The following is a 21,971-nucleotide window of genomic DNA, read 5'->3' on the forward strand; positions in this document are numbered from 1 at the left end:
GGAAACAAACACATTGACTGTTTCTATTTATAAACTAATTATTTCTCACATTATGCCCGGGCCATGCTGCCGACATTTACCTGTGTGTGACGACTACCTTGCTGAACTAAAAAGATGAGTGTAACAACCTTTTCTCATCAGTCCTTTTTCTGCTGGATTTGCATTAAGCCTCCATCACACAAACAAAGACAGTAAGAAGGTGACAGAAGATACTTGTGCTCACTAGCTTGATAGCTACAAACAAAAATGATTGTTTAACAAAGACAATTAAAGTATTTGATGGATGGATGGATGGATGGATGGATTTTCAATAAACAGCTATAGTCTTGATAATCACATCTGGACTTACAGAGCCTTTCTGCAGTACCTCACAGCTGGAATCAGTCTCTGTTTTCCCTCCCTTGTTGTGTTGTACTGACTCAGGTCCAACTCATCCAGAACCTCCTCTGACATCTGCAGCATGTAGGCCAGAGCTGAGCAGTGGATCACAGAGAGGTACTCTGATCTCTTCTCTGACTTCAGGAACTCTTGGATCTCCTGATGGACTGAGTGGTCATTCATCTCCGTCAGACAGTGGAAGATGTTGATGCTTCTGTCAGGAGAGATCCCATCACTGTTCATCTCCTTCAGGTTGTTGATGGCTCTCTGGTTGATTTCTGGACTGTTGTCTGTCTGACCCAGCAGGCCTCCTAGGAGTCTCTGGTTGGACTCCAGAGAGAGGCCATGAAGGAAGCGGACAAACAGGTCCAGGTGGCCATTTTTACTCCTCAGGGATTTCTCCATGGCTCTCTTCAGGAAGACATCCAGGGATGAACTAGCATAGTCTTTCCCCAGGAAGTCCTCCAGTACCTGTGTGTTCCTGTTGGTGTAACAGTGGAACAGGTAGACTGCAGCCAGAAACTCCTGAACGCTCAGATGAACGAAGCAGTAGACTGTTTTCTGGAAGATCACACTCTCTCTTTTGAAGATCTCTGAACAAACTCCTGAGTACAGCGAGGCCTCTGTGACATCCAGACCACAGCGCTCCAGGTCTTCTTGGTAGAACATGATGTTTCCTTTCTCCAGCTGTTCAAACGCCAGCCTCCCCAGCTTCAGAAGAACTTCCCTGTCAGACTCCATCAGCTCCTGAGGACTCGTCTCATGTCCCTCAGCATACTTGAGCTTCTTCCTCTTTGTCTGAACCAGCAGGAAGTGTGAGTACATGTCAGTCAGGGTCTTGGGCAGCTCTCCTCTCTGGTCTGTAGTCAACATGTGGTCCAGAACTGTAGCAGTGATCCAGCAGAAGACTGGGATCAGACACATAGTGTGGAGGCTCCTGGAGGTCTTGATGTGGGAGATGATTCTGCTGGACAGCTCTTCATCACTGACTCTCTTCCTGAAGTACTCCTCCTTCTGGTCGTCAGTGAAGCCTCGTACTTCGGTTACCCTGTCAACACACGCAGGAGGGATCTGATTGGCTGCTGCAGGTCGGGAAGTTATCCAGACGAGAGCCGAGGGAAGCAGCTTCCCCTGGATGAGGTTTGTCAACAGCACGTTGACTGATGACTTCTGTGTGACATCAGAAACAGCCTCATTGTTGTTGAAATCCAGGTAAAGTCTGCTTTCATCCAGGCCGTCAAAGATGAAGAGAACTTTAGAGCCAGCGAGCTGCTCTGCTGTGACCTCCTGTAATGACGGATGGAAAACACGGAGCAGCTCCAGAAGACTGTACTGCTCATCTTTGATCAAGTTCAGCTCCCTGAAGGAAAGAGGAATCACCAGATCCACATCTTGGTTTTCCAAACCCTCGGCCCAGTCCAGACAGAACTTCTGCACTGAGAAGGTTTTTCCAACGCCAGCGACGCCGATCATCAGAACGACTCTGATGTGTTTCTGTTGGTCAGGTAAGGCTTTAAAGATGTCTCTGCACTTGATTGGAGAGTCATGGAGGGTCTCCATCTTGGAAGCTGTCTCGAGCTGCCTCACCTCATGTTGGGTATTAACTTCTTCACTCAGTTCATCTGTGATGTAGAGCGCAGTGTAGATCGTGTTGAGGAGGGTTCCACTTCCTGTTTGATCAGCTCCTTCAGTCACACGTTCATATGTCCCCTTCACTCTGATCTTATGTTTGTGTTTAACAACGTACACTGTAAGGAAATACAAAAGTCTATTTATTGATAGTGTTATTTTCAGTCTCCAAACAACAATTATAACAATATAAATGTAATGACACAAGAAGAATCCTGTTTTGAGACATGAAGACATCAGCAGACAGATGGACAGTCTTACTTGTTCTGGATCTTTCTCCACACTGGGGACAGCAGGAGTCTCCTGATGAAGCAGACTGGTCCCAGTATGAGGTGATGCACTGTCTGCAGAACCAGTGTCCACAGCTGGTAGAGACTGGATCCTTCAGGACGTCCTGACACAAAGCACAGCAGGACGGCTGCTCCTCCTCACAAACATCACTCCTCTTCCTCTTTCTGTCAATACATTTATATAAAATGACTTGTTGAAATTTTAAAACTGGTGCCATTACAGCTCTGTTTGAATTCAGTGTGTAATGAAAATGTTCCTTTTATCTAAACTCTCCTGCTTTCATAAACACTAATAACTGCTTTTCCTCTCCGACTGTCTTATTAAACATTTAGTGATCTGTCTGTTGTTTCTTTAATAAAAAACTCAAGACTTCCTGCAGCTCCTTCACAGTAAAATCCTCCCTTAAAGTGCCCATATTATGAAAAAAACACTTTTTCTGGGATTTGGGGTGTTCTTTTGTGTCTCTGGTGCTTCCACACACATACAAACTTTGAAAAAAATCCATCCATGCTGTTTTGAGTGAGATACGGTTTCTGAATGTGTCCTGCCTTCAGTCTCCTAGTGAGCTGTTCAAAATCTAAAAAATGTGACGTCACAGTCCGAAATGAGATGGCTAACCACAAACGTTAGCTTGTAGCGTTAGCGTTAGCAGGCTAATGCTAGCGCTAGCCGGCTAACGCTAGCATGCTACGTCGTTCTCAATAGCAAAGCACTGCTACAATACACACAAGTTCACAGCGCTCCTCTGTCACTGTGTGTGTGGTGCAGTCCTGTCTGAGCTCTGTCTAGTGACCAGTAAAACGCTACGAACGCTCAAAGGAGGCCAGCTTTTCCTGGCCTCCTTTGAGAAAAAAAATTATATTTTCAGCCAATCAGATTGAAGCTAGGTTTGACCGAGCTCGACATTGAATGGTCAATTTATCATAAATAAAAAAACCAGGGAAGCCAGGTTCAACCTGGCTTCTCACCAATCACATGCCTCAGACAGATGCGTAACTATGGTAACAGTACGCACCTACGCAGCTACTTCTACTATGAGCTAATAGTCAGTTAACAGGAAGTTTACACAATGGATGGTGATCTTGAGTTTCTTGTTAAAAATTACTTCACTATAACTTGCTTTTGAGCTACAACTGAAGCGAGCGAGGCGCGCCGTGCACCTCTGACACTCATTCCTGAGTGGTGAAGATAGTTGTGGAAACTTTCCCGGCTGGTCAACAGTACAGAAGTTAGCTAGCCATGGCACAAAAGCGCATTTTGGATTTCTTTATAGATTAACCACAAGCTAAAAAGCGTAAAAGACCGGAGGCAGAAAACTCAGCAACTGTAACTGAATGAAGTAGCTACCCTGCTAGCAACAGACGACGAGGGAGCTAATCCTGTAAACTAGGGATGGGGCCGATCCGATCCAGTATCGGTATCGGGACCGATACCAGGGTTATTCACGGATTTTCCTGATCCAACCTGCGGAGATTTCCGATATCCATGAGCCATGTCTGCGCTTTAACATTGTCTGCTGAAATGACTCCACAGGTGATTCCTGCTGGCTAGTTGCAAACTGTGGAATGGATTTCCTTAACGGAGGCGCGGCTCAATGAGACAAAGTTATGAGACACGCCCCCGCTCAGGAAATCCATTCCACAGTTTGCAGCCAGCTAGCAGGATAGCATTGAGCAGCATTATGGCTAGCCAACATGTCCGCTGTGTGGAAATACTTTACACTGGAAACACCGCAGAGCAAGACAGCAAAATGCAATGTTTGCAAAGCCGTAATTCAGAGAGGCTACAGTTTATTGGAAAATAGCGTTGGGCACACTAACACAGTAATGTTCACTCAGCGTTTAGTTTTGTTGTTAAACTGTGTGTAAAATGAGCGGTGACGTTAATCACCCTACGGTACCGTCTATTTGCTGGATGGTTTCAAGGTAACGGTCCGCGGCTAACATTAGCAGATAAGCCCGTACACTGGCGTCCAATTCCTTACCTCAAGTTGCCTTTTGGGACATACATACGTACATATCATACTTGCATGTTGAGAGGAGTTTATTTCAGCATCATATAAAACAACAATAATGACAATAATAATATTAAAGCAAGCACAGCTCTGGTATCGGAATAGTATCGGTATCGGCCGATATCCAAATTCAGGTATCAGGATCGGATCGGAAGTGAAAAAATGTGGATCGGTGCATCCCTACTGTAAACCAAGCTAGCAGCACCAGGCTAGCCCATGGCAGAGGGAGCAGCAACGTCAACTCTGCCAGCCTCGGGTCACACTTTTCCTGCTACACGTTTTGGAGATGAGGATTTATTTTAGTGTTTTGTCTGCAACACAAGGTAATAATGCTGGTTTATTATTATGCTGCCGCCGTGCAGTAAATTGGCATGATTTATCAACTGTTCAGTAACAGTTCAACTGGACGTTTATATGAATTATTGGAGATAATTATGTTTTTGTTACACTTGTGTAAAGCCTACTTAGTCTACGTATTGGAAAACCAGAATGAGGTCACACCGATTTTTAATTATTATTATTGCTATAAAATTATTAGGCCCAGCTTAACACGCAGGCCTAATATCTTTATGCCTTTAATTTGCTATTGCTGTGCTAAGAAAACTTAAGGCAGCATTTCTCTATTTCAGTGTTTGTGTCAGGACTGACTGGCTTCACTTTGATTTGATTTAATATAATTCAGTGACGTGTTTTATACCCTTGTGTTTTATGGCTCAGTGTTTGAGCTTGTAGTAGGCATATTCTGTACCATTGTGGTAGCTTTGTGCCGATATCCTGCGTTACCCGTGCCTGGTCTGTTCTGTCTTGGATTTTGGACTTTATTCTTGTTTTTGTTTTTTCGCTTGTGGAGCGTCCGTGTGTACCTGTGTTCCAGTTTTATTACCGAAGCCTTAGTACTGTTTTGACACCACGAAGTGCCTTTGTTTTAATAAATAGAGATATTTTGTCATTGTCTTCATCTTGACAGTAGGCTATGGGTATGAAATAAATGTATCTTGGTTGAATAGCGATAACGGTCTATTATTTCCCGGTGTTTCGGGATCAGTACCCCACGGCAGACTAATTACCGCTACGTAAATAAAAAGGGAATGATGTGAGCGGTTTCTTGGTTTCTTTGACGTTAGCCTTGAACGAGATGCTGAAGCCATAACTGCTGTGGTGATGCGGGCACTTGCCAACTACAATCCTGAAACAAAGCTCATTTGTCAGACATACGATGGAGCAAGTATACATACTAAGCTCACTGGCTTCCTCGGTCAAATTTGCCACGCACCGCCACTGGTCTCAGACACACAGCATGGACCAGAGGAGTCTCAGGTTCAGGTCCAGACTGTTTCCTTCTCTGTAAGTCGTTCTGTTTTATGTATCTTTCTATTGTCAACTTTTAAATGAAGACCAATGTGGCCCAAATCTACATTGGACCAATTCTGTTCCTTTTTATTTCTATTGTAATGTTATGTTGTTTATCTGTGGAAAGGGAGACCTCTAGTGGTGACTCCTAACATAATGTATATAATATAATGTTTATGTTGTACTAGCAGTCTTGCCGCAGTTCGATGATACATGGTGAAGTAAACGGTCACATATTTTTCTGTCTTGACTTAAGTTGGCCAGAAAGTACGAGCTCATACAGTTATCTTGACATTAAGTACTAGTAATGAAATCCTTTGTTAATGAATTTAAGTTTGTTCTAAATGTGTATTGTAATCATATAGGCTAAACACTAGCATTGTAATGGGATTTCCCATAGAAGTTAGCCTTACGCTAACACATTTGATCCTATATGTTTTTAACAGACAATATATCAATATTGTTCTTGAACCGAATGAAATACTGAGATGTATTATATGTTCTCTGTAGTTTTACAGTGTTTCATTAGTATGGTTTGGAAAGGATACACAAGCTTCATTCTTTGTCTTGGGGAAACTGTTAGCTATCTGCCGAGCTAATGTAGCAGGCTAGGTCGCACCACACACAAAGAGGAAGAACAACTACTGTCCATGGATGTTTGTTCTTCACCTTCAAGAACAATATGTTGTGGAGAGAACTTATAGAGCTTTAAAATACAATCACAGAATCACAGAAAACATTAGCGGAGGAAACTGAAAATGCATCAAATAAATGAGTTGGTATCAGTTCTCTTACTTTGTGTCTGAGGGTCCAGGTTCTTTATTGAAGAATATAGGTTCTGGCATCGACCGGTCACTCTTCATAGACTGACAGCCAGATACTACAGACTCTGCTCTCTGTCTCTTGTTCTGGACTCTGCAAACACCAAGAGGTTTTATTAATGTTACTTTAATCCTTATATTAACTTTTTTAAAGTCAATTATGGAGCGCTAAACACACAAACTGCTGCCAAAAATTAAATGGGATTCAAAGTTTGTCTCAGTTGTCTTAGTGGGAAGTTTAAACGTCCCATGGCATGAAAGTATTAGAGGACCACTAAGGTCTATATAAAAGAGACTTCAGATACAGTATTAGGGGACCACTAAGGTCTATATAAAAAAGACTTCAGATACAGTATTAGGGGACCACTAAGGTCTATATAAAAGAGACTTCAGATACAGTATTAGGGGACCACTAAGGTCTATATAAAAGAGACTTCAGATACAGTATTAGGGGACCACTAAGGTCTATATAAAAGAGACTTCAGATACAGTATTAGGGGACCACTAAGGCCTATATAAAACAGACTTCAGATACAGTATTAGGGGACCACTAAGGTATATATAAAAGAGACTTCAGATACAGTATTAGGGGACCACTAAGGTCTATATAAAAGAGACTTCAGATACAGTATTAGGGGACCACTAAGGTCTATATAAAAGAGACTTCAGATACAGTATTAGGGGACCACTAAGGTCTATATAAAAGAGACTTCAGATACAGTATTAGGGGACCACTAAGGTCTATATAAAAGAGACTTCTGATACAGTGTTAGGGGGCCACTAAGGCCTATATAAAAGCATCCAAAGAGCACCATGTCATGGGACCTTTAATATACAAACACACAGGGGCGCAACTAGTGTCAGAGGGGTATGCAGCAACAATTTTGCAACCAGTGATAAAAACTATTATGAAGTAAGGTTGTGCTGCTGTTGAAATTACATTCACATTTTGTATTTTAAATACACTACAGGCCAAAAGTTTGGACACACCTTCTCATTCAATGCGTTTTCTTTATTTTCATGACTATTTACATTGTAGATTCTCACTGAAGGCATCAAAACTATGAATGAACACATATGGAATTATGTACTTAAAGGTACAATATGTAACATTTCTGCTTTAAAATGTCTAAAAATGACCATACCTATGTTATATATTTTTATGAGTTGTGTTCTTACACTATCCCAAATGTTTCCACCAAATGTCAAACCCAGAGAAATCTGTTATTTTATTTTCAGACACGGCACGTTTCCTTTAGTCGCCCGTCAGTGGCGTCATATAACCTTTCACCCTCCAGTTACTCTAACTTCCTCAGAACACTGGCACCAAGATGATACGTTCAGGAGTAATTGTAAATCATACAATGTCACAGAAAAAAAATACTTGTAACCGTAATACTGCTTTTTTTTGCCATACAGCATCATTTTGTGATTAATTACATCCCACTTTTTAATCACAGTAATACAACAGAGACCTTATCTATTTTGAAAGTTCAATATCGATACCAGCTTGACGTTACTACAATGTGCTTTTCAGGAAGATCTTTGGACCGGTCACTCTTCATAGACTGACAGCCAGATACTACAGACTCTGCTCTCTGCCTGTTGTTCTGGACTCTACAAACACCAAGAGGTTTTTATTCATATTGCTTTAATCCTTGATAAAAAAAAAATATAGAGCCAATTCTGAATCTCTAAACAAAACAAACTTCTGCCAATAATTAGAATTAAAAGTGTATATTAATCCTTTAGATTAGATTACAGTTTTTCTAGGTGACTGACTGCTGTCACAGATTCAAAGAGGAAAATAGAACAAATGATTTCTCCTCTCTCATAAAAAGTTTGTTAAACTTTAGTTAACCAAATAAAATGCATTATAGTAGCACAACATCAACTGAAACATGAGCACAGAAAATCTTGGCAGCTGAAACTGAAACTGAGTCATATAAATGAGTTGGTATCAGTTCTCTTACTTTGTGTCTGAGGGTCCAGGTTCATTGCTGAATTCTTGCAGAAGAATCCTCTCCAAATCACTCATCTTCTGATCTGAAGTCAGTCTGAGAGGTAAAACAGGGACACTGACTGTGAGCTCACAACACAAGAATCAAGACACACACAAACAAACACACACACACAGACATAGAGAGACACAGTTTACAGTTAAATTAAACCATCCATAATAGTTATCTTAAAATCTGTTTTCTGGGTCTACAGCAGGTTTAATGTGTATTATTATATATTAATTATTCAGCCAATCAGCTCTTTGTGTCCAGATGAATCAAACTGTTGAGTTCATTCTAACATTTCTTTCCTCTCCAGTCCACAGGGAGAAAACAGACTCAGAGACTTTGACAGTAAAATAATAAATGTTACATTACCACTCACCCTGCCTCAGCCTTCAGTTTCCTCCTCCTGATCTCTTCTGGTCTCACTTCAGTTAACTGTTGTGTGGTTTGTGTTGTATATTCTTCATATTCTTTCTGAATACAAATAGCAATTTGTGACAAAGAATAAACTGAACTGAACTGAAATGGAGTCTCAACTTCCTGTTCTCATGTACCTGATCTGCTCCTCCCTCCTCTTTATTTACAGGAAATCAGCTGAGTTTATCTAAGAGGGTGTGTGTGTGTGTGTGTGTGTGTGTGTGTGTGTGTGTGTGTGTGTGTGTGTGTGTCCAAAGTAACAAACTACCAGCTGAAGGCTGACTTCACCATCTGGCCTTTCCTCTAAATTCCTGCCACTGGAAGTTACACTGACGAGGAATCTACCTCGGTGGTTGGTGCATACATACTGTACACAAACACATATATTAAAAATTATTATGAAATAAACAATAAATATAGAAACAAATATAAACTAAATAGCTGTTTAACATGAGAGAAAAGAAGCTGAATGGTTAAATGCAGGATGGGTAAAACATAATGTAGTAGTATAGTACATATATGTGCAGCAGGCAGATGAATAGTGATGATGTGTATAGTGAACATGATTAGGAGTTTATCTTAAAATATATATTCTTAGCTCTGTGACTCCAATGTTCAGAACATGAGAGGCAACAACTGAGGCTGGACTTGGAATTTACACGGTGCCAGATGATGTTTTAAAGAGTTTAAATTTTAAACGTTACAGACGAGTTAAATCACCTTCAGCTGGAGCTCCACACGGAGAGAAGAAGCTGAGACACACACTCTGGAAAGTGAAAGTAAACTTTAAACAGGAAACAAGAGGAACCGCCCAGAGAGGAGACACATTACCACAGCTAGGAAATAATAAAGGCAACTTCTGGAATGGTGGTTTGATGCTGAGGCTGGGGTCTGGTGTGTTGCCATGTGTGTTGGTGGTTTTAACTGCTGTACTTCAGATTCACCTCTTAAATGGAATAAATAGAGACGTGGAAGACTGGACAGGGTTTTGGATATTAATAAGGGACTCATGTATCTCCATAAATACCTTTATTTGTCTGTTACATCCACGTGTGAATGGTTTAATGCGTCGTTTAGTAATGTGGATCAATCAACAGTGTTTTCCAAAGTTCCATATTGCCATGCACCTTAGCTCCATATAGGCCGACTGATAGGCCTATCTATGGGAGTCATGCAGCTTTATGAACAATAATTTCCCTTTAATCTAGGTTACTTCCATCTGTCCATTCTCTGGTCTGACAAGGATGCCTCGTCTTTGCTAACCCGTCCCTCCCTGCCCTCTAACCTGATTTCTCTTTTAATTTGATTTAGTTTAATATGGCTTTTCAAATAACTGCTTTGTTCACCTGTCTATCATATAAGTTACAGAGGGGATACAGAAAATATCTGTCTGTTTTTCACCTGATATTATGTGTATCCCCTCCCCTAACAAGAAAAGGCTCTGTCCTGTCATCATGTGTGTTATTTCCAGAGTTTACCAGGTCACAATAAACAACCTGACATTATATGGAGATGTCTGCTGTTTGATAGCAAAAGGTCCAGATGACAGGACAGACCCTTTGCATGTTAGTGGAGGGGATCCACATTATATCAGGAAAAGTGGCCGAATATGTTCTGGATCCCCTCTAAAATACTTGCTAGAAAACAGGAGCTGGTGGGGCCCCCGGCAGACCCCGAGCAGCCGGACAAGTGGGTGACTGTCTGAGGGAAGAGTAGCGCTAGTTCTAGACCAGGGAGAGACCTGACACGGGTCCTGGATGGAGCTGGGTGTTCCTGTGTGGAGCTGTGTGTTCCTGTGTGTAGCTGTGTGTTCCTGTGTGTAGCTGTGTGTTCCTGTGTGTATCTGTGTGTTCCTGTGTGTAGCTGTGTGTTCCTGTGTGTGTTCCTGTGTGTATCTGTGTGTTCCTGTGTGTAGCTGTGTGTTCCCGTGTGTGTTCCTGTGTGTACCTGTGTGTAGCTGTGTGTTCCCGTGTGTAGCTGTGTGTTCCTGTGTGTAGCTGTGTGTTCCTGTGTGTAGCTGTGTGTTCCCGTGTGTAGCTGTGTGTTCCCGTGTGTAGCTGTGTGTTCCTGTGTGTATCTGTGTGTTCCTGTGTGTATCTGTGTGTTCCTGTGTGTAGCTGTGTGTTCCTGTGTGTGTTCCTGTGTGTATCTGTGTGTTCCTGTGTGTAGCTGTGTGTTCCCGTGTGTGTTCCTGTGTGTACCTGTGTGTATCTGTGTGTAGCTGTGTGTTCCCGTGTGTGTTCCTGTGTGTAGCTGTGTGTCCCTGTGTGTAGCTGTGTGTTCCCGTGTGTAGCTGTGTGTTCCTGTGTAGCTGTGTGTCCCTGTGTGTAGCTGTGTGTTCCGTGTGTGTTCCTGTGTGTAGCTGTGTGTCCCTGTGTGTAGCTGTGTGTTCCTGTGTGTTCCTGTGTGTAGCTGTGTGTTCCCGTGTGTGTTCCTGTGTGTAGCTGTGTGTTCCTGTGTGTAGCTGTGTGTTCCGTGTGCTGTGTGTTCCTGTGTGTAGCTGTGTGTTCCGCTGTGTGTTCCTGTGTGTAGCTGTGTGTGTCCCTGTGTGTAGCTGTGTGTTCCTGTGTGTAGCTGTGTGTTCCTGTGTGTAGCTGTGTGTTCCTGTGTGTTCCTGTGTGTAGCTGTGTGTTCCCGTGTGTAGCTGTGTGTTCCTGTGTGTTCCTGTGTGTAGCTTCTGTGTGTTCCGTGTGTATGTTCCTGTGTGTAGCTGTGTGTTCCGTGTGTAGCTGTGTGTTCCTTGTGTCGTGTGTGTTCCTGTGTGTATCTGTGTGTTCCCGTGTGTAGCTGTGTGTTCCGTGTGTAGCTGTGTGTTCCTGTGTGTAGCTGTGTGTTCCCGTGTGTAGCTGTGTGTTCCTGTGTGTAGCTGTGTGTTCCTGTGTGTAGCTGTGTTATCATGTCACATGTTATTATATGTTATATTATATTATTATATCATGTACCTCTATCTGACATCCATTTTTGCTGCTGCAGCCGGGGATCGAACCGGTGACCCTCTGCTGCTGTAACTAAGCTAACTCTGCGTCCTCATGTGGCCAAAGGACAGCGCTGCATCCACGTCCAGAGCTCATGGACCAGTTCAAAGACACCATCAAGGGTTTCTACTTTAGGAAGAAAGCTGCAAACATTCAACTCTTAGATTCATCGCAACTATTTGATCATCCATTGATCCGTTTGAATCAGAAACAGGTCCACTTGTGTGATGTCAGCTTGTTAAATGTGAATATGTTCTAGTGTCTTCTCTCCTCTGGGACAGGAAACTTAAGATCTTTGAGTTGTGGACAAAACAAGACATTTGAGGACATCACCTTGGATTTTTTGGGAAACTCTGATCCACATTTTTCACCATTTTAAAATAATGGTTAGTTGCAACCCGAGTGAGTTTCAGGAGTAAATGACAACAGTTTAAAGTAGCCAACAGATGAAGAGCTCTGTCCCAAATAATAGCCACACAAGCTGTCAGAAGTTCTGGGATCAGTAAAGGTGAAGGACTCGCTCGTTAATAAAATAATAAGGTGTCCAGTTTCCTCCACCTCTCAGCTCGTTTCACTCCCCTTCAGTTAACTCCAAACAACACGAGTCCAGAAACATGTCGGCATTTAGTAATGCCATATTTACTTTAGGTGGTCGTTCATATAGAGTCAACCTCCGATTACGGTGGCCGGGAAGTGCAATGCAACATTACAAAGAATGAAACACTTTTACATTTTGGAAAACAAATTTACATTTTGGAAAACAAATTTACATTTTGGAAAACAAAATAACATTTTGGAAAACAAATTTACATTTTGGAAAACAAAATAACATTTTAGAAAACAAATTTACATTTTGGAAAACAAAATAACATTTTAGAAAACAAATTTACATTTTGGAAAACAAAATAACATTTTAGAAAACAAATTTACATTTTAGAAAACAAATTTACATTTTTGAAAACAAATTTACATTTTGGAAAACAAAATAACATTTTAGAAAACAAATTTACATTTTGGAAAACAAATTAACAAGATGCAAAACACTTTTACCAGTCCCGAAACAAATTTACAAATGACAGATTCTTCACGGAAAGGGAATGTACCACATACCGGAAGTGACACGGAAGTGATGAGGTGTTGTTGGTGAGCGCAGTCAATTTGTGTTGTTGTGAGTGAGTATATGGCGTGAATGAAGTTTATGGTGACTTTACGTGTGGTCGGTGTTTGGAGTTTTTATATGACGCGGACCTGACGGAAACATTGGAAAAACGAGGCGATATGTCACGACCCCGCGGCGGATCGGGGCTACAGCGGGGGCAGCTGAGTCCGTCTGCAGCTGCAGGACCTGGAGCTCACTGCCCATTCCGGGAGCCAAAACCGACACCACGCCGCTGGAGACGGGGGGCGTTTTGCTGGGCCCGCTGGAGGGAAAGGGAAGCCCGGAGAATCAGATCCAGGACTAAACGAGCGGACTGTCACAGCCTGCTGAAGTTTAAATCACAGGTTTCCTAAAGGGAGTCTGGCGGGACTCGGACTGTGGAGCTACCGAAACACGACTTAAAGTCTCGTTAAATAAATAAATACATGCAGAATAAATAAATGAATCATTAGTGGGGGAGTGAGCCAGGACATTTCAGTCTGTTTAAACTTCACTTTGAAGCAGAACCTCTTCGTTCAGAAGGTGAAGTTTCCGTTTGTACTCATATCTGTGAACTGATTATAATAAATATTCTTTGTATTAACACATTAATTAGTCTCTTTGTCTTTTGTTTAAAAAACTAGAACATCGCATGAGATTTTGACGATTTATAGTGATTTTATTTCCGTTAGACCTTTGCCTACATTGACGCGCTGATGCATTAAGGACGGCCCATAGACAGTATATAAGGGAGTGCCTCCCTGTTCCAAGATGGCGGCTCTATTGACGCATTCGATCCATAACTGCCGTAGTCAAGGCGACATGTATACAACACCTCATCACTTCGGTATGTGGTACATTCCTTTCGCGAAGAATCTGTCATTTGTAAATTTGTTTCGGGACTGGTAAAAGTGTTTTGCATCATGTTAATTTGTTTTCGAAAATGTATAAATTTGTTTTCTAAAATGTTATTTTGTTTTCCAAAATGTAAATTTGTTTTCTAAAATGTTATTTTGTTTTCCAAAATGTAAATTTGTTTTCTAAAATGTTATTTTGTTTTCCAAAATGTAAATTTGTTTTCCAAAATGTAAATTTGTTTTCTAAAATGTAAATTTGTTTTCGAAAATGTTATTTTGTTTTCCAAAATGTAAATTTGTTTTCTAAAATGTTATTTTGTTTTCCAAAATGTAAATTTGTTTTCCAAAATGTTATTTTGTTTTCCAAAATGTAAATTTGTTTTCCAAAATGTAAAAGTGTTTCATTCTTTGTAATGTTGCATTGCACTTCCCGGCCACCGTATCCGATACTGTTTGGAGCAGACTAACTGCTATTTGATCAGGATGTTTAGGAGGAGGAAGAAGAAGACACAGCTCAAGAGGTCCAAGTCACCAAAAATGTATTGGCCAGCCCCAGGATGATCTGAGAGCGAGAGAGGAAGAGAAGGGTTGAACATGTGTGGTTCACATAAATCCACTCAGAGACAGTTTAGAAGTGGGTCCCGGGCCTTTTAGCCTAACTAGCTGCAGGTCCTGAGTGGATTGGAGCCGTTATGTTGCCCACTGCTGGAATCACCTTCTAAGACATGCGCCAACTGGAATTATTTTAAAACTAACATAAGGCTGTTCTCTTTTCCAGAGCTTTTAATTTGTCTTTTTTTAACCGTCATTTATTATTTTAGGTTTTACACTTTGTTATTAAAGTGACTTTATGAAATGTGTCTGTCCTGTCATTGTATTTATTGCCTGTAAAGCACTTGTGTGCTCTATTAAAAAAAAAAAAAATGAGAACACAGATGAGATTCTTTCACTCTATATTCACCAAAATAAATATTGGAGCCATTCTTTACAGACCTCATAACTCCAGAACAGTCTGACACTAAAATGGCATTTTTCCAGACCCATCAGGAGAAAATGTCCTGTTTTCCATCCCTGTTTCTGTCTGAGGAACAAACTCTCTCAGATCTGGCAACACAGAAGCTAACGTTCACAACGCCCTGACAACACTAATGGAATGACTTTTAGCTAAGTAATTAGACATAACGCCCATTTAGGAGACAGGAAGTGAGGAGTGTTTCATACTGTTGGTGATGTGACAGAAAATCTTTGATATACCGTGCGTTCAAGGACATTGGAAAACCATTTTTCCCAGTGAAAACGTCATAATTCAGAGAATCAGGAGGGAAACTGGGGCTAGATTTAGCTAACAGAGTTTCCCAGGTGGTGACGCGTTGTTGACAGCTGACGTTTGATGGAGGCGACTTTGGTTCACTGAAAATATTTCAATGACAATAAACTGTTTATTGTGGACAAACGCCTCCGCTAAGAAACACACACAGACATAACATCTTCAAATTATTCATAAATAGGCCCATTTATAAACCTTATACGCGTCCTTTCCCGTTGGTTGTCCTGCAGATAACACAAACTAACACCTGTCCATGTGCTGTTTGGATGCTCGCATAAGAAAACAGCAACAATCTTTGTTATTGTGGCCTCCATGGTTACACACGCCCAACAGTTGGTGGCAGTCACGCAACAAGTTGTTAAGCCAAACGCCAATATAGCAGAAGAAGAAGAAGACGCATCCCGACCATGTGAACGCTGGCAGTCGGATAAACAACGTAACCACGGGGACGGTCCCTGTTATTCCCAGGAGGCATGAACGCAGTAAGAGCTCCAGTTGTGGTATGAAGGTGTAAACATGATCACTGACCAGAAGAGTTCTCCTCCAGCACCTCCTGAGCATCCACTTCCTCACCTCCTCCATCCTGAATCACAAAAATTCAAACATCACAAAAATAAAAATCCTGCTAAACGAGCAAACAATCTTCATTTCTACATGTTCCTGCATCATTACCACCTTGAGATCAGAGACAGACTGCTGTATCTGCTGATACTTTCATATTTTAACGGGATGCTACCTGAGCAGAGGAGTTAGTCGGGACGCCGGGTGACTCTGACGTCCCTGAAGGTGGCACCGCTGTCGTAGGAGCTGCATCAAATCAGTCAACACCTGAAGAATACATGACATCTGGATATTTAAGAGAAAATAGATCAAAACAATCTGCAGGTTTTAAAACTTTGCACCACAAACAAATTTCATCTTCAGTTCATGGAGATGAATAAAGTCCAACGTTGACCAATAAAGATGTGATAGCGATGCTTTTGTTGTTCAGCTGTAATACAGTATCGTTGACAGCTTTGTCACTCCACATCAGAATGGGACTGTTGGTATGGGGGGGGGGGCCCTCTTGTTGAACTGTGCATGCTACGGTAGTTACCTGTTCAAAAGGAAAGCTAACAAGTGGTTTCAAAATGGTCCAATGGGACGGAGAAGGGAAGAAAGAAGTGCTTCCCTTCTTGTTTGATGGTGTTCTGCTAGCAGGGAGGAGGAGTTCTCCTCTTTTTCTAACAGCTCTGGATGGAAAACCAGAAGACAAGAGAAGGGATTTTTAAACCAGCTAGGGTTGGCTACCGTTCATCATCACAGAGAGCACCGGCTACTGATACAGAGAGCTGAAATTCTCTCCCTCTTTTTATTTCAGTTGGTAAAATAATTCCAATCCTATTTCTTCTATTTACTTGGAACATTGTCATTTATTTAGACATTAACATTTGACACACCACACAAAATAAAGCCCCTCCAATACAACCTATTACATCAATTATTAATTAACTGCACTCTTAACTGTTACTCTTGTTGTTGTATCTTATTCTATATTAGCTTTTTACCTCTTTTTAATTGCTCTTTAATTTAGTTTGATGTAAAGCACTGTGAGTTGCCTTGTTGCTGAAATGTGCCATAGAAATAAAGTTACCTTTCAACCTCTAGCCTGGTAACAACAACAACTCAAACTAACTCAAGAAATCCAAAAGGAATAAAATCTACCTTTTTTCAAATGGTTCTCAAATGGGGTGATGCTGCTGCTCCGTTCTCTCTTACCCTCCCTCAGCTCAGGTCTCTCTCTCTCTCTCTCTCTCTCTCTCTCTCTCTCTCTCTCTCTCTCTCTCTCTCTCTCTGTCTTTTTTGCGTCCTTCCCATTTCTGCGAGAAAGCAGACTGTCCTGAAGGTTAGATTTAAATACAACAAAGCTGCTCTCTCATTGGTCAGAGATTTAGTTTAGTTAGAAGTAACGCGTTACTGTAATCCGATTACTTTTTTCAAGTAATGAGTAAAGTAAAGGATTACAATTGCAAAACCAGTCATTAGATTCCTGTTCCTTCCCCGTGAGCAGGCTGTGTTACTGCGTTACTTCATGGTGATGTTGTTTGGTGAGACTGTCCCGTGACTGAGTGACGATGACGTGTGAGCGCCGCGACGTCAGCGGTAAACACCGCCATGTGTAGTGTTGAACAAGAGACAACATGGAGCGGGACAGAGCAGGACCGCGCAGCCTTTAATGCTCGGAAGTACCCACATTACTTTGAGTTGGACTCGGTTAAAGGAGACAAAAACATCAGCGTCTGCTGTCCACGCTGCGTGGGAAGAAAGCGTTTATCTACAGCCAAACATTCACCTCAAATCTGAGCCAGCACCTAGCAAGCTGGGACAGGAATGTGGAACCCTCACTTACAATAACGCAGCACTTCATTGTTATTAGAACAGAAATAAAATGCTACTACAAGTAGGAGGATGCTCCAAACCCAGCAATAAAAATAGCTTTTTCACTGTTAGTTTGCTTTGTTCCACGTAATGCATCAGATAAAACCTCTCCAACAGTTTGAAAGCGTTCCTGTCGAGTCCTGTGGATCTTACTTTGTGTGGCGCCTTCAGAGTTTGTAAATCAGTTAACGTATCTACAATAATGAATACTTAAAGTCATGTTGGACCATTTCTTCACCTATATACACTTTAAATGTCTGGAGTTCCTTTAGCCACCTTTAATTATCTGTAACCACTATCACTGAGCTTAATGTACTTAACCCACTTATATCAAGATATGTATATATATACACATATATATATATATATATATATATATATATATATATATTAAGAGCTTTTAAGTAAATTGCATGTGGCGCAATTAGATAAATCTTAGATCACTTATTCAACACATAACTTTTCACACCTTAGCTCTGATACCTTCAGCAAAGGGAATAAACATCACTGTTATCAGTTCATCAATTAACATGTAATATTTACTCTGAAATAAAATCACTCTCCTTTAAACTTCCGTGTGTGTGTGTGTGTGTGTATGTGTGTGTGTGTGTGTGCTGGCATGTGTGTAAAAACACTGGCTCCGATTGGCTACCATGAAACATGACTCTGCCTTAGCCAATCATAATCGCTTACCTCGTTATTAACCCACCTCCTCACTACACTGAAAAAATTTAATCATTGACTTTAATTTAATTTATTAAGGCAACCAGTTCCACGTATTTTTATTCCGTTCGTTAAAAGCAAAAATATTAAGGTCATTTAATTTATGTTACAGTAACATAATGATTGTAAATTCAGCTAATTAAATGTTTTACTTCTGATCAACAAGACATATTTAAGCTTAACCAAATTAAGTCAGTTATGTTATATTAACCTAAATAATATATGTACAGGCTACATATTTTACATTTGTCAATTCAGCATATATCTTATTTGTAGTCATTAAATAATACATTAAGTTCAGTTAATGAAAACATTAGGTTTTCATCTACTATAAGTTTTACTATTTACTTTGACATAATTCAATCAATTTTGTCAACCGGTTCCACACAAATGAATTAGGTACACCCAACATAGTTTTCTTATTTCCTTTATTCACCAACACAGCAGTGATTCAGTAACATTTTGGTGCAATTCTATACACTACAGTAACATTGTATACAATAAAGTAACATTTAAATGCTTGTACACATTTGTAGACACATGGAATTACAGCTGCAAATATTAGTCGATTGATTGACAGCAAATTAAATAATTCACACATTTTATTAAATAACTCATACTTTTTACGGTTTAATAAATAATACTTTTACAGTTTTCAAATTTGTTTACAACAAAATAATAGTCTCTCCATCTAACAGCCTTGCCCCTGGAAACTTTATTTTAGATGTTAACACTAACAAACATGTACTCTCTGTCAAAGTAGCATTTCTTTAACGGGTATATGAAAGATGGTCTGGTGATTGAACTTCCTTGCAGTTGTTTTTGATGCAGCTTAGTGTTAAAACATCCACAAAATATCCACAGTTATATATCAACCATTTTTGCGCAGCATGGTCTCTCAATTCTACATCACTTCTCTAGTAGTGCCACTCAACTACCACTTTTCATGTATGGTAAAACCTTTTCAAACGTTTACAAAAAAATTTGTTGTTTTCCTCAAGTGTAGTTTCTCTGCTCTATTTTCAAACAGGTAATAATTTTATTCAGTTTCGGCCCAAAATATTTCTCCTGTTCTATGGAATATTCAGCATCCAAATCAGTGATTGTCTCATACATGCAGTTGGTTCTTGAGCGAGTACTGTGGCCTTGGTTGGGAGTCTGCAAGCATCCATTTGAAGGAAGAACTTTGAAGTACTTCAAAGAAGGCTTTCAGTCTGTTAGGATAACTGAGGGCACATGCAGAGGCAAAGTCTCCCAAGTCATGCAGAACATCAACAACCTCTATCACAATTCCAACATCGGCTGGAGGAGTGGTGCTATCACCTCCCTTAACATCCATGCTGTAGATCAGTCGTCGGCAACCTTTTTGATATGAAGTGCCCTTTCAAAATTATTTGTTTATTAGTTTGCCATGTCAACATTAAGTTTAACTATGACATCACATCAAAATGTAATATCCAGGGAATCTGTAATTTTATTCCATAGCAACATTTGATAACATTTATTTCTTATAATAAGGACCTTTTAATTATTATTATTATTGTATATTATTATTATTATGATTATGGAAACATGGTTTTAGCATGCAGCGTCCTGATTGGTGGAAAATGGGCTGACAAAAATATCACTGTCAAAGAGCCTGAAGCGAAAAGTTGTGGAAAAGCCCAGCTTTAATGATGAATGGACTGATAAGCAGGTCCTGTATGTCTCATTTTCATTGAAATGATGCTGTGGCAAAATAATAATAACACAACCAGCATCATTACTCAAGAATGAAGAACACGAACATAACAACTGCGCGTCATTCACATGCATATTAAGTAGCCATATGTATTTGTTTTGGTCTTATAATGCGTCCATATTTACCGCTCCAGTGGAGAGGACGGTTTCCTTAGCCAGCTTAAGTTTATAAGAATTTGTCCAAATTTCCAGATTCCCTGAAAACTAAGATAAACAGACTACAATCCGACAGCTTTCTTTTAGCTTGTTTTGTAAAAATGTGCTATTTGCAGAGTAGAGCCTGTGTTTTGCGTAAAACAGCGCGGTGACAAGAGTGTACTGAGCAGATTGAAATATCGCTTTCTACATGTTTATGCCGTCTCACAGGTGAGTGCATTGATAAGTATTGACTTTTAACTCACAAAGGTTTTAATGTAGCCTACTTACAGTAACAAGACTAGCGTTAGTTCATCTGCCCCAGCGGCCGTTGGTAATCCTCTTGTATTGTTCCCATTCAGAGATATGAATCAATCAAACTACTGTGTGTGTTGTGTGTGTGTGTGTGTGTGTACCCAGTGGCCGTTGGTAATCCTCTTTGTATCGTTCCCAGTCAGAGATATGAGTAAAACTACCGTAAATAACATCGCTTGCTAACTGTGAACGTTGTAGTTTGGTGTGCGGATGAGAGAGTGCATATTGCCAGCGTGCACATTGGTTAAGGTCCCGTGCCCTATGTTGGCATCGCGGTGCCTAAGGTTGCCGGCCGCTGTAGATACAAGCTCCCTCTCAACAGCTGTACCATCGGCTTCCTTTTACAGAGGAGAAAGAGCAAGGAGAAAAACAAATATTAGAAAATGTTTTACCCACGCGAATTCAGATTTCCTGTATATAATTTTAATTTGAATAGCATCACACCAGTATGTGTATAAATAAGATGAAGTAATGCTGGGTGATTGTAACAAACTAGAGATAATTTTTATCATTTACATTATTTAATAAACACTGACCAAGCACTTTATTAGGCAGGGCAATCTAATGCAATCCAACAGCTCTGCTATAGATTCTCTTTAATTATACTTAGATATTTTCAGTTTTTTTTTAAATTGTGTTCCTAATATTCTCATGTAGGTAGACAATAATACTAAAACATTTGTACATTAAAACTGTACACCGCCAACACCCAGTACCTCAGTAATTATTGGTAATTAATCACCTTACTGTTAATGTCCAAAAAAAAAAAAGTTTAATACAATAATGCATACACAAACCCACACCTCACATTTCTATAAACGTGAATAGGTGACACCTTTAACACAGTTTACCCCCCCAAAAAATACATTTGTAGATGTCCGCATTTAACAGGGAAGGGAAGAAGAAAACAATAAAGAATCTTGTTTGTTTTAAATCTCTTTCACGCATCTAAAAACTAAAGTTTTTGTCCCTTAGCTTTTCACAACAATCACTAATAGATAAACCCGAAAACCAGCCCTCAATTGTTTGTGTGATCAGTGCTGTATGTTGAGAAGCAAACTTCTGTTTCTCATTCCAATACATTTGATCCCTAAACACAGCTACAGTGATTGGTATGTGTTTATATTCGGAGGTGGCTGCAAATAAAAATTTGAAAGAAGCACAAGAGTTGCTGTTCAGAGTGCATTCATAGATACTGTCTAGTCAGTCAGATTCACTAGTCAACATCAACTTATAATTCCATAATATTTTCTACCAACTGCAAAACATACCTGTGTCATTAGGGCCATAATGATCCTGATTTCCTCCCTGCAGAGCCTCCTTTGTTCAACACTTTCTTGAGCTGCTCAGTGTTGGTCAAGTTGTGTAAGGAACTTTGAGAGAAGGGGTAGTAGTAGTAAGACAAATTCTGCCTCCATCTGAAAAACATGTCCACAA

The 21,971-nt window shown here is 40.4% G+C and overlaps 1 protein-coding gene and 1 pseudogene across 1 annotated transcript in view; one reads left to right on the plus strand and one right to left on the minus strand.

The window, feature by feature from the left end:
- The window catches only part of LOC120552569 (NLR family CARD domain-containing protein 3-like), a 1,238,648-nt gene that overhangs the window by 962,076 nt on the left and 254,601 nt on the right, over window positions 1–21,971 (minus strand). The window contains exons 2-6 of the mRNA XM_039790742.1: window positions 8,869–8,960; window positions 8,457–8,540; window positions 6,458–6,577; window positions 2,269–2,462; window positions 350–2,126 (exon numbers count right to left, since the gene is read on the minus strand). Of these exons, the coding sequence (XP_039646676.1) occupies window positions 350–2,126; window positions 2,269–2,462; window positions 6,458–6,577; window positions 8,457–8,521 (2,156 nt within the window). The 5' untranslated portion in view covers window positions 8,522–8,540; window positions 8,869–8,960. The remainder of the gene's footprint in view (window positions 1–349; window positions 2,127–2,268; window positions 2,463–6,457; window positions 6,578–8,456; window positions 8,541–8,868; window positions 8,961–21,971) is intronic.
- LOC120552576 overlaps window positions 1–21,971 on the plus strand; it is a 501,282-nt pseudogene that overhangs the window by 43,748 nt on the left and 435,563 nt on the right.

The sequence above is a fragment of the Perca fluviatilis genome, chromosome 22, assembly GCF_010015445.1.
Source record: "Perca fluviatilis chromosome 22, GENO_Pfluv_1.0, whole genome shotgun sequence".
Lineage (NCBI taxonomy): Eukaryota > Metazoa > Chordata > Actinopteri > Perciformes > Percidae > Perca > Perca fluviatilis.